This window comes from Grus americana, chromosome 6 (genome assembly GCF_028858705.1).
Source record: "Grus americana isolate bGruAme1 chromosome 6, bGruAme1.mat, whole genome shotgun sequence".
Lineage (NCBI taxonomy): Eukaryota > Metazoa > Chordata > Aves > Gruiformes > Gruidae > Grus > Grus americana.
This window is the reverse complement of record NC_072857.1, coordinates 37,810,488-37,824,155: the sequence shown is the minus strand read 5'-3', so window position 1 is coordinate 37,824,155 and position 13,668 is coordinate 37,810,488. Positions and strand designations below refer to the sequence as shown.

Sequence of the window (13,668 nt, the reverse complement as noted above, 5' to 3'; positions counted from 1 at the left end):
CTTTAACATTCAGGTCCCTGGGCTAATAAATCTCATTGTGGACATCTTGATTTAAGTAACATGAACCTCACGCTGTGCTCTAAGACCTAAATGACTCACACCTAGGATTAAGTGATGCACTGAAGCAGCAGCTTACACCAAAACTCAGCCAAGAAATGGGTCATAGATGCGTCCTCAAAGCCTATTTTCTACCCCTGGTAAAAGAGAGCTTTGAGGTCTTTGCTGGAATACCATGGTACAGACTCCCCTGCTTCTGGTATTGTTACCAGTTACAGAGATTCCTCAATGGCTTTTAAATGGTGACGTCTGTATATCCTCTGTATCAGGGAAAAAATGCATATTGAGTTTTTACAAATGTACAGGTGCTCTGAAAGAAAATACGGCTGTGAAATTACCATCAATGTCTCTATAAGACACATAGAAAGTATCTTACGTCAGATTCACACAGAGCACAAACGACAGTGCTGAATAGCTACTTTTATTATATTCTCCTCATGTACTGAATTCCTAATTTGTTCCTGAGTCTCTCCTGCCCCACAGTTCACAAAGAAGACAAAAGTAATCTTCCCAGTTAGTTAAAAGCGAGTACTACAAATATGTCAGGGATAGCTCCTCCAACAGTATAAATCAGTGCAGCCTCATTTAGTGTCACTGGACCTGCTCTGCTTTATACCCACACGAGATGTAACTTATGCTCTCTGACCTGTCCCAAAAGCACGCAAGTCAGCAGAAACACTGCTTTTGAGAAGAGCGGGTGTGCAACCACAACTGTGGAAGAGCACAGGTTATTGATGGCCTGTCTGATCTTTCCTTCCTGTATTGTTTTCCAGGTCACCTGCTGGAGTCAGGTTTTAATTCCAGCACCTGTTATTTCTGTGGCTACTCTACCACAGACATGTTTTGAAATCAAGTCATGCTTCCAGCAAGCAGCTTTTAAAGCACACCTTTCACAGACCCAAGAACGTGAGCTTCAAAAAAGAATTCGCAATAAACAATTTCTTCCATGGGCCACTGAGCAGATCACCTGGCTACAGATGCTGGGCTGAAGTGGGTCTGCACCTTCCTCCTTTTTTCTGCCTTCCCCTCTATTAACCTGTGTCTCTTTAGGAACGAGAAGAGCAATACTCAGGACTGCACTTACCCCTTTCAAGCAAACCACAGGCCAGGAGGTGTTTTCACTCAATGCCCGCAGAGCAAGGACACATTCTCCTCCAAAACAAAGCTCCAAAGTATAAAGTTATCATAACGTGACTGGTGCCATCATTTCCCACTGCTAGTACGCTGGCTAGTTTGGTATCCACCAAAAGGAAGATCTGCTGTTTTCATCAAGGTTAATTTGAAGAGCTGAGATTTAAGGCAGGAAAGTTCAACTCACTGCTCTGCCAGACTGTCTGAGACTTTGGGCAAGCTTACCATCTCTATCCTTTGCTCCTCAACTGCAAAATGGGGGTTTATCATTCTCCTCTTTTCTCAGTTGAATTCTACTTTACAACCTTTTATCAATATTGAAATGTTGCTTTTTAGGCAATATACTCGCACTCCTGCCTGTTGCGAGATGGCCAGTCTTCCCTGGGCCTGACTTGGATTTTCCCTCACAGTGAACTTGACCCCATTAGCCCTCCTTTTCCCCCCATCCCTATGGCCACATGCAGATGGTCAAAGAACAGACGCAAATTCCAAAAGAGGCCTTCCCTTGCACCCAGGCCACCAGTGGAACACGCCCCAGATGCTACTTCCAAGTCTGGGCTTCAGCTGTGCTCTGGGGAAAGATGGTGTTACTGGACCCTACTGCAAATCTGACTCGCTCTGGACTGGGTCCATAACTCTGGCCTTAAAGTCACATCTCACTCCTCACTGCCTCAGACAGCTAGACACAATCTGTTCAAATTTCCGTCTCCTTCACGAGCTGCCAATGTGATGAACAGCCAGTGGGGTCACTCCAGGGCCTTTTCCCGCCATTTTCTCTCATGGGACAGGCGAGGCCAAATCTAGAGAAATAATTTCCTGATAACAGCATATCTTACTGCACTGCCACTGCTCCATACACCATGGCCTATTCATAGACTGACAGCATGGGACGGTGCTTGCTCTTCCCCTATGTGTACGTATATGTGATTTTGGTTGTTTGTGTGCAGGTGCGTGCGGTGGGGAAGGTTGTAGTTAAGATTACATTACTGAAGGTACGAAGGTAATCGGTCAAAAACAACAAAAACACAGCAATGTAAGTTTCCACTTAAAATGAAAAATATGTAGGTCACAGGAGAAACAGCAGAGGCACATGTTTGACGTGTGTGTGATATTGCTGGATACTCTTGCAAGTACTCTCAAAATGGCTTTCTTTTCCCAGTTCAACTCAGGCCATTTGCTTTCCTGCAGCCAAATCAAATAACCTGAAACAACTCTTTCTCCATCTTAGAGGGCCCAGAGGCAGAATCAAATGGAAACATTGCTGAAGCATGACAAAAGCTATGCAGTCTCACCAGTACCAGGTCCAATCTTCTTTGGAAAGAATTTTGCTGGGACAAATGTAAACAGGGTAGAGAGCGCCCTTCCCAGTCTCTACTGTCTCTGCACATGGCTGGCTTTGCCGGTACGCCACTGAGAACGGACAAACATTTATAGGCCAGAAAGGTTTTTCCCCTCATAATATTATCCCATACAACCTTTCACACATAGAAACAGATTCCCTGCCTAAATCGGTAAGGCCTTCTGCTCACCTCTGAATCGCTGCACGTGGTGAGGATGCAAGGCAGCACGCTGTGGGTGAGCGCTGCTTGCTGAACTGCTCACAAAGGCCTCCACCTGCCTCTGATCCCCCTTCCCCATCTGTCTGTCACATCCACTTGCTCTAGCTCTAAATTTCCTCTTGGCAGAGACCATCTCCTTGTTACCAGTCTCTACAACAGCTCTGCAGGGCTCAAATCAAGACTCTTGGCAGAGATGTTTCTCCAACTGCCTCCAAAACCTTGCTGCAAAGAATCCCCAAACCAATCCAGAGACAAAAAAGATTTGACCAAACAGAGAGTGAGCTCGTAACCAGCAACAGTGCCTGGGAACATGGCAACTACTTCTGGTTCTGGTAACTGTACTTCAACAACAGAAAGATTTAAAGCAATGACAGCGTCACAGCTCATTTTTTTCAATTGGAAATAATCCTGTAGTATACGTAAAACTCATGCCAGGTATGCTGGGGACTGGAAACAGCTGGCTGCAGGAAAAGCACATGTGTGCCAAGTCTCATTTGCATCACTCAATCAGCTTTTTCCCTTCGGCTATTGCAGAGATGTGTTTCCTGATGTGGCTCACTGGACTAGTCTCTTAGTTCAGGTCAAAAGTGTTTTTCCCTGGCTCTTTGCCTTTGTGCCAACGTGCCTTCAACATAACGCAGCTGGACAGTCCATCGCCTCCCTCCAACGCAGGTTGTGAGGTACAACAGTCTCCTCAGGAAGGCCTGAGTAAGGATAGTGAAGTGAAAATCTGCCCTGAGAAGTGAATGAGACTAAATTAATTTATACCACCTGCAATCCAAGTTGAATTGCATGAATCTACTTACAAGGGACACAACATGGGTTGTGTATGATACAAATGCAAGGCTGGATACTGCAAAAGGCTTTCTGTAGCAGTCTGCTGCCTAGTCACCAGAAGGATGAAAAACTACGTGGGATGGTACCAGCTACTGATCACATTACTAGTAGTATTATCGCCTGCCACCCACTACAGAGAAAGGGAAAGCAACCTCAGTGATACAGGACAGTTCAGCAAGATGGGTCTCTGTGGAGCGATGCTGGATTTATACCAGCTGAGGATGGGGGAACAACCTCTGGGGTCCCAAGTGCATCACTCCAGAGCATGCCACTCCAACAGCAAGGAAATCAAACCCATTCTGGATATATTGTTTTTCTTCCTTAGGAGCTGCACATATCTATTTAAGGCACTCTAGACAAATGTAACATGACACGGATGTTAGAGGGCAAAAACTTTTGCAGTCAAACAATAGATTTCTGTAAATAATCAAGCTACTCCTTCTCTTCGACATCTGCCTCCACATTTATTTTTGTTTAGCTCCAGATCTAGCTTGTTCCGGGGGGCAAGGGAGAGCAAGAGCTACTCAATTAAAACCGTGCAGCTGGTCAAAGAAGCAGAAATCACAGCAGATGAACTAACTAGCACCTTGGTGATGTAGTGGCTATGGTGCACTCCCATTGCCATCATGTGGTGAAATGTGGTTAACACAATGGGTACCCGAAGTGGAAAAGCCGGCCAACATCCAACCAATAACTCAGCAAGGAGGTTCTCCAAATCTCGCAAACCATGAAGGGAAAGCTCAAATCGGCAAGAGGCTGGAACTGAAATACAGCCCAGCACTTTAATTTACTGCTATCTTTCCTGCTTAGTTTTATGTGGTCATTTTTCTTGAAGAAAGAAGAAGATTTATATTTAAATATGTCTGGAATTATAGATGTTTGAGAGCACAGCACAAAAGCAACACATATTGCATGATCACAGCAAGGCTGAAAAGCTTAAAAATCAATTGGCAAGGCTGGAAAAAAAAAATGCAATGTATTTGGCCCTCAGGTGTAGTAAGTCAGGACAAGTCCTGTGTTTGAAGCCTAACTCTGTACGCGAGTGCAGCCTGCTGTTACTCGTTGCAGGCCATCCACATTCCCAGCCCTAGCGTCAGAGATACAGTGAGGATTTTCCAAAATAAACCATAACTTCCATAATCCCTGAGAACAGCCAAGATGCCTAAGCACTCAAATAAGTTCTTTTACTAAAAAGAGTATTCTCAGAAATTTCTTATGTCCGGGTGAGGCAGTAAACTGGGTTTTAAGACAACACTGCTTACTTCAAGCACTGAAATAAACTTCTCAGCACCTGTGCTCAGGGCTTACCACAGGTTTCCCAGCAGAAGGATCCCCAGAAGGACCATTGTGTCCTAGAACAAGGCTGTTGTTTTTTCTTACCTGTTCACTTCCTTCAGGATCTTCTCCATGCTCACAATGCTGCGCATCTTATACAGGAACCATTTGCCAATGGCTGTGAGTTTGTGAATGACATCCACAGGGACTTCGTTATCCAAGGCCTGCCAAAAATAGGACAGCACTGAGCAGTCCCTTTAATATGTGCTTCACAAATACAGACTTAGTCAGCAAATAGGTAGCAGCAACTATATAGCATAAAGACCTAAAAAGTACTGTAGTCTAAGCTGGACGAATCACAGGTTCATCTTTCCCAGGATCCTGTCTCCCACAGCAACAGAAAACGTGCCCCTCAAGCAGTGTAGGGAGGCACCAGCCACTTCTGCACGTTTTGGTACCAAAACCTGGCTTCTGTTTGAGCAAGAGAGATAATTTGCTTTGCACAGAGCCAGCAACCAAACTTAAACTGATAGCAAGAAGGCTTGGCGGGCACTGAGTATGTGACTTAACTACCTACAGCAAGGCACATTCAGCCTGCAGCGCCGAGTCCTCCACCTGCACCCCTTACCACTCAAGTTGCCTAAATCTCAGCCCCACTGCTAACCTCCTAGCTGCAAATGTTAAACAGCAAGGCCCAGCTTCTCAGCTGTGGAGGAACTTTTTGCTTTGGAGCATAAATCTTGATTTGCCCTTGAAATACAATGCTGAATTGAAACGTATGGCCTTGAAATACCCCTGAAGCAAGGGAAAGTCCAGTCCTGGGTGACACACTGCAGCTACAGCATAACTCAGGCTTCTCTCTCTGTATCTCAAGCTAATTTTTTTATTACTTTATTTTTATCAAACTATTTGCAACCATGGGGTAAAAAGGAACCCCACATAGTTATTATTCAAACAATAATGTTTTACATGACCCTGCAGTATTAAAAAAATTCTCAGAGGAATATGCTAGAGAGCCCTCCAATACAATTGTATTGGGGGGCAGTTGTATCTTGATACATTGCAGTTGTATCTTCTATTACTGGTATTTCTTGGGTCTCGCCAGTGCTGTACAGTTACAACTCTCCTGATAAAACAACTATAATCAACCATAATGATAATACCAGCACAGTATCTTTGCTGAGCTGAAGTAATCAGGCTCATTAATTTGTTACCATGCTTAATTGTTTTCTTGCAGGGCAGCATCCCTGGAACAAAGCCAGAGCAATGCCACTGAAGAAAACTCCAGCACTAATCCAGGAATTAATTTGGCCCACTGCACCCCGGCATTATTCCTCTGAGCTGTGGATGCAACCTTGTACCATCACCGCATGCTTCAGCACTGTGATGGGGAGACTTTATGCCAGCTGAGAGAAATGCACAGGTCACTTCGGTGCTGTGCTCCAAGAAGGCATCACCCGCACAAAGGATGGGTAACCGCTCTCATCGGGCACTGCAAAATACTGACACCGCCTTCTACCTTTTCTAAAGGATTTCCAGGCAGCTTGCCCGGGCCTCCCTCACACTGTTATTCTCTTGTCCTGAGAGGTAATAAACTGCAGACTTGAATAGCCTGCTTGCTCACAAGCAGTGGTGAAAATCTCTAATACACGTTTTGCTCCTTTAGACTAACCAGTCACTTACACAGAGAACCTTCAGCTAGTGCTTGGCACTCAACAGCCACTGCTCTTCCAAATGCCTGCAAAGAGAAGCCTGGGGCCATCACAGTGGTCCCCGAGAACTGGCAACAACAAGGCTGGGCTTCTCACACATTTCTGGGTATAATAATGGTACGAGACAACTGGCAAGGCATCCCTCTCATCCTGATTCCTTAGTGCTTGGAGGGCGAGGTCACACTGCCACGTTAGTGGAACGTGAGCAGGTCTTTCTTCTGCCCATCTATTTTTACAAAGTTTTTCAGGCTTGCATGTCTTGAGGACCTCCAACCTTCAGTCAAAGGTCCCTGAGCCACACATACACACACAGGTAGCACGACCACATACACTTAATTTGCTTAGGAGACTATTTAAAAGTCCTAGGGAACTTCAAGAGAAATGGAAAAAAAACCCAAATGCCTTCCCCTCCTTAATCAGAGGAGGGACAGAGAAAATAAACCATCTTCACTCCTGTGGCATAAATCTGGAGACTGGGAGAGAAAAATGAGTTTGCAGATAGTTCTTGTTCCCTTATCACCACACTACAGGGGCAAATCAGGTTTCTAGGCAGAAAATCCCTGCAGGATTTGGTCAGGGGCCCTGGACAGCACTCTGATGGCTTTACTCTATTCAAACCACATGAAGAAGTACAGCCTAAACATACAGCGGTAGAACGGGGAGGGAGCCAAAGCAGGACAGCGTGACTTCAGAGCCCTGCTCACCTTCAGGTCCATCCCATCCAGTGGACACTGGGCCCATGCTGGGAAGCCAAGGGGTTTATAGGACTGCCTTCACACTGTGAGTCACAGCCTGGTCTCCAGGCCGAGCAACGGAGGGCAGCTCAGCTGCCCGTGCTGTCGCCTTTGTCCCTTCAGTCCCATCCCTGCTCCTCACCAAAGAAAGTATTTAGCTGCCTGTGGACAGGAGCACAAGTGTGAACTAGCATGTCTGTAGTGTGGACAACTAGGAGACCAGGGCCCTGGTGTGAAACGAGCATGGATTGAATCTACAGCATAAGTCTTCTGAGGCCACTTGTACACAGTCCCTAAGAGGGCCTAGAAAAGATCTGATACAATCTCAGCAGCCCTGCTCATCAGGCACTCTGACCAAGGAACAAGTCTCTTCTATTTCAGTCTCTCTTCTAGTGCCTTCTTTTACATTACAACAGGGAGTCCCATTACAAAAGCAAAAGCTCTGAATGGCAGCTGAACTCCCTTCCCTTTCACCTGAACAGTTACTATTTTCATCATCCAACAGACAAAGGAGAAAAAGTAAAAAGCCTTGGAGCTTTGACTAGTGGGGCTTGGGTGGCGAGGAGAAGACATACAATGAAGCTCCATCCTGTTTCAAACAAAGCTGACAGCTCATGGGGACTAACTGTTGGCTTTTAAATGTCAGCAAGCTGGAAAGGGATTTCCAGGCAGGCAGCCCCAGCTGCCAGAAGTACCTCTTACTGATATTGTTTGCCTCAGTTATTAACAGGGACGAATTAGTGCACTGTGTCAGACAGAGGCAGCTCTTTATAGGGAGGGATTAAGACTTTGATCTTGCTTTTTTCAACAGCTCCCAGTGAAAATGCCACCAGCTGGGAACACCCAGAGTATTCAGTGGGGCCCAAACTCACCTTCATCTCCCCAGATCCCCTGTGTCAACATGGGGCTAGGATTAACCTTTCATAAAAGCTGAGCCACTCGGAGAGACAAGAAGCAAGATTCTTCTCTCAGTCACAAGAGAAAGCTATAATAAAGACCAAGCACAGGTGCTGAAGGATGTTCTACACTTATGAAGACATGCATTTCCTCAGCTTGAAAAGTGAGAGTCAACAGCTGGACAAGCCACACATTTATAGAACATCTTGTGCTTTTCGTTCAGGCCATTTATAAGAGGAACAGCTATGTGAAAACCTTTTTACAAATACAGCACAACCTCAGCTCCCCACACTTGTGGAGAATGTAATGAGATGTATCTACACATGACCACAAAGGGCTTAAAGATGCCACCACACAAAGTCAGGGGCACAAAAAATAGTAACTGAGCATTCCCTGGCATGAAGGTTTGCAATCCTAAGGAAAAAAAAAAAAAAAAACAACAGGTAAATATGAGCTATAAAAGACAGCTGTCGTCTTCTCTTCATAGAGGGTATGGACAGATGGACAAGTCAGCTGCAGCAAAACCAAAGTGTAAAATTGCATCTACCTTATAAAGTAACTTACCCCACATTTACCATGTGATATACACAGCCAAACACTGTGGAGCTGAAGGAAGAAATAATTTCACACCCTAGCTCCCCTCACAATAATACCGCCAGTTATCCAGACACCTTGAAAGATGAAGTGATTTGCCCAGTGAGGAGAGGGCTTAAAAGAATGCTAGGGGAAGTTGAGTCTATTTCAAAAAACAGGGGATATCCTGTATGCTAAATTTAACATAGAGTTTTATTTTTTTGTTTGTTTCAAGCCCATACCAATGCAGCCATTGCAAAAGGACAGTGGTCTCACAGACTGTAGCTTGCCATTCTTCATCATCCTTTGTTTCAGTTCTCAAAAGGATCTTTATTTTTTCCTTCCTCCTTCCTATAAATTAATGGTAATCTGCAAAACTGACCAACTTTGACTGACATACTAGTGTAAATCAGGGCTAAACATTAGCCAATACTTAGCAAACAATTGTATCATAGGAACAAGCAAAGGAAAGTGATCCAGGTCTCCACCAACACTCAGCTACAAACTGGAGTGCCATGACACAGGAATGCACCTGCTGCTGAATGCAATGAGCATTGGCTTAACATTGTACCAAAAGGAAAACACATCACCTGAACACAGAAGATGCAGGAAAATACAGATATCAGCAGGAATTAAGTCATATACCCAGCCAGCTATTATGTTCTGCAGAGGAAATTACATGTGATAGACAATATCTGTACTTCAACAGCGAACATCCCACACAAGGTGGTCCCAGTGTGCTTGACACAGGGAAGCAAGGGCGTGAAGAATCTGTCACCTTAGCTGACCCAATCTGGTAGCTGTAATTCAAGGGACACAGGTCAAGGCCTTCCTATCTTTTGTTACCTTGGCTATTGCATATATCCGAGTGCTGGACGGCTCACAGAGCTCCTTCTGGAGATCTACAATGGCTGGCCAGGCTTTATTCATGGGCAGATGTGAAGTGAAGCCATCTACAGATGGGTGGCACATTCTCAGGGCCTTTTGGAAGCTCTCTTCAAAAGTGCGTCCAATAGCCATGACCTGTAACAGAGAGCACTTCCATATTAGCTATGGTGAGCTGCTGCCTAGCTATCCCCTGAATAACACGGGTGCAAATTTAAACCATGAAGATAGACATACAGAAAGATTGCAGCCTTTGGACCTCCTCCCTGAGACAGCCATGCTGGCTTTAAGTCAGGCACAGCTGAGTGAGCCTTGGGAGTCCCACTTCTAGGCCTGACTCTGCCAATATTATCAACAGGGAGTTTCAGACTGCTTTCTGCTTTTGTCTCCCTATCTGTAAAATACAGGAAGCCGCTGCTCTCCTCTGTAAACTGCTTTGAAGCACTTTAGTAGAGGGAAGCATTATGCAGCAGCATGGGTGTAGTAATATAGAAGGATATTTCTGTTTAACAGCCTGTTAGAGATAGAAACTCACAGTGGGAATTCTAAGGTTCAGAAGAAATCTGCTCCACTTCCTTTAAATTACATGTAACAGTGACTCTCCCCTGTGAGGGCTCTCTTAAAGGATTACTCCTCCTTGGCATAGCAGCACTTGGGTTTCCCTCCTTCAATCTTGACATCACATCTAATAAGAAAACAAACCTTTCTCTGTGGAAATCTGTGAGGTAACAGAGCCCTTTCTCAAATTTCTACTTTTTTATTTCCCAGCGCAGTGAAACCCTAACAGCATAAAAATCTTCTCAAACACAATGTTGAAAAATGTCAAAGAAAAAAATAACATTATTTTCTCTTTTCTCACAGCTCCAGGCCCACTGCCCAGCACAAGAGAGCTCAGGAAAAACCAGGCCAGGCCAGACCATTCAATTAATAAAAATGCAGTAGGTGCTCGATCTGGCTTCAATTTCAGGCCTCAGGAGATGACTGTGCCATACTAATAGAGACACAGCAGCAAGAAGCTCTTTGCTTCAAAGACACCCTCTCCTACTCACAGGTCTCAGAGACTAACCTTTTTGCTGAGTACCTCCACCGGCTGCAAACTGTGTCTCTTAAGCTTCTCCATCCCTGTTTCAGTTCACCCCCTAGCAGTCATAGACCTGCACAGTTGGAGCACTGACTCTTCTTCTTTTTCCCCCCTCCCTTTACCCAGCATCCCACCTTGAGGACAGGGGGTTCGTGCAGTTCTGCTTTTGTGATATACGATCACTGGAAGGACTTGATACTTCCTCCCCTAAATGTGTATGGCCAGGGAGCGTTTACAGCTGATGGTGCATAACGCAACTGTATTTAGGAACCCCAGCTCTACAGAACAGTCCAAAAACCCCTAAGGAGAAGAGGTAAGCATCAACTTACTGAAAAACACACCTCATTGTCATTAAAAGCCAAAACTGCCACTGGAAAATCAAGTTCTAATTAATCCTTCCAGTTGTGATGAAGGCTTGTTGTCTGAGCAAGGTAGAATTGATGTTAGGAAGGTCTCACGTGTCAAAATAATTTAATAAAATAGCTACTTGAAAAGCATTAGGAAAAAATTACACAATTAATTATTTTGCTTTGGTAGCTGATATGTAATTAACTAATTAAGTGGGTAATTTACCCATTTTGCTTCATTTCTCTCCTCTTAAAATATGGTCTGAAAATGCTGTTATTGTCCCAGACACCTTACAAATCAGGGTTTAAAAGTGACACTGTCACGTTCCAGATATAAGAGACTTAATCACTAAGAGAAGTCAAAACTTCGGAGCAAGATTACAGGTTGTGTTTGGATTTCGAGAGCAGAAGTAGGCTGAGATTTGGCACATGGTTTAATAGAGAGGACAAATAACTATGGGAACAAGCGAGAGCTGGGGCTCATCGGCATCTCTGAAAATCTTAACAGACTCTTGAAGTTATACTCTAATTAACCACCACTACAGCACCCCAAACAAAAATAACTCTGAGGGTCCTGAAGTCAACCTCAGGTGATCGAAAGTGGTCACTTCCCTTAGGAGTCAAACCATTTATGAATCCACACTATGCTATCCAATATGACACAGTCCTAACTCATTTCAATTAAGAATAGTACTGGATAAAAATCACTTGAGCTGAATAAATACCTTCAAAAGCCATTAGGTCCCTGAAGATAGGTATTCTGAGGGTTTCCAAGAAAGAACAATGACTTTCCCAAGTGGTGGAATGGAAGGAAAGGAGAGGCTTGCACTCACCTCTCCCACACTCTTCATGGAGCTTCCAATCCGGTTGGACGTACGCTGAAAACGGTCCAAATCCCAGCGGGGTATCTTGGTAACAACGTAATCCAGGCTGGGCTCAAAGCAGGCAGAGGTTTTTCCTGTCACCACGTTCTTGATTTCTGGCAAGGGGATCCCCAAGGCAATTTTGGCAGCAATGAATGCTAATGGATACCTGCCGTAGAGGAGAAGTGGAGAATAGTAGAGTGGGAAGTACTTTGCTTTTGCAAATCCCAGGAGTGGATCGAATTAAACAGATGTGAGGTGATTTTCCCTCCTCAACAGAACGGAAGGTTACTGTGCTCAAGTGCAGCAGGGCCCATCCAGCTTCCTACCTTAACACATTGTAGAATTGCCTACCTAGACCTGGGACTTGCTTTATTATCTGCAAAGCCACCATTTTAAGTGTCTGTCACACCAACAGTGAGACCACATAAACAGATATGTTTTGCTGCAGGTCTGTCATCCAAAAAGAAAATAATCAAACGCCCACTGTCCAACATCATGGCTTATCTCCAGTCTGCTATGGCACTTCAACAACCACAGGAGTTGTTGAGAACTGCAAATTAGAGATTAATTTGTGCCTCTCAACAGCATCTGCAAAGTGCAATTAAGAAGCCAATTTTTAAATAGCCTGCTCTGACCATCCTTATCTTGATTAGTTTATGATTAGCCAACAAAACAAAGGCAGCTAGCAATACCATTTGCATCAATCTGACAGACAGCTCATTAATAACTGTGTCCTCTGGGTCCCAGAGATGATTTGCAGCCAACATATGGATACAGTGGCTGTGCTTTGTAAGGACAGCTATTAGATTTCCCCTTGCGTACCTCCTGGGAGTTTCTTCCATGAGTAGTAACAGCATTGGCAGACTGCAACGGACCTGGAGGGCTCACTAACCCCTTCTTCCATCTCCCAGCCGGACCAGCTATCCAAGGGTCAATCCTAGCAGATGCTGACAAGAACTGTTCTTAGAAGCTCCCCATGCAGAAATCTGCACCTTACTGACCTGACTGCTCCAGAGTTCTCCCTAACAGCCAACTTTAGTCTTCCTTGCTGCAAATTAAGCCTGCACCTCCTTGTCTTTACTGCATGGAGAACAGATGCAGGAACTCTTCTTCTTTGCAGCTGTCACTTAGGTATTTTAATAATACTCTGATCCAAGTCCCTTATCATAATTCTCTCTTTCTGTTCTTCTCCCCTCAGTTTTTGTTTCTTCATTTGTTTTTTCTGTCATATTTGGTTTTTTTTAAATAATCTTACCCTGTTGCCTTGGAGGCCAAAGCTGAACTTCTCGAGAGTCTGGCATTAACTTCAATGACGTAATACTCCAGAGAAGTTGGATGCAGAGCAAACTGGATATTACACTCTCCCACGATGCCCAAATGTCGGACAACTTTGATGGCACGATCCCTCAGCATCTGAAATTCCTCATTAGTGAGTGTCTGGCTTGGAGCCACTACAACAGAATCTCCTGTGTGTCACAAGGTAGCAGAGAAGGAAAATGAGAAGCAGCTCAGTGGCAGTAAATTCTAGCAAGACAGGTCACTTTCTTTGCTAACCCATGGCTAATTATGAAGTTAGCACAGACATTCAAACCTGTGGATGCACAGTTGATGAGAAGCACACATAGTTAGAAGCCCAGAGTTGGAAAAGCCAGGCAATCTTATGGAAAACAGGATCATAGGGGTAGGTTTAGCCTAACAATATCTGTTTCACACC

At 44.6% G+C, this 13,668-nt stretch overlaps 1 protein-coding gene across 1 annotated transcript in view; it reads right to left on the bottom strand.

The window, feature by feature from the left end:
- CPS1 (carbamoyl-phosphate synthase 1) overlaps nt 1-13,668 on the bottom strand; it is a 92,949-nt gene that overhangs the window by 43,194 nt on the left and 36,087 nt on the right. The window contains exons 18-21 of the mRNA XM_054830164.1: nt 13,210-13,420; nt 11,922-12,120; nt 9,622-9,798; nt 4,965-5,083 (exon numbers count right to left, since the gene is read on the bottom strand). Coding sequence (XP_054686139.1) covers nt 4,965-5,083; nt 9,622-9,798; nt 11,922-12,120; nt 13,210-13,420 — 706 coding nt within the window. The remainder of the gene's footprint in view (nt 1-4,964; nt 5,084-9,621; nt 9,799-11,921; nt 12,121-13,209; nt 13,421-13,668) is intronic.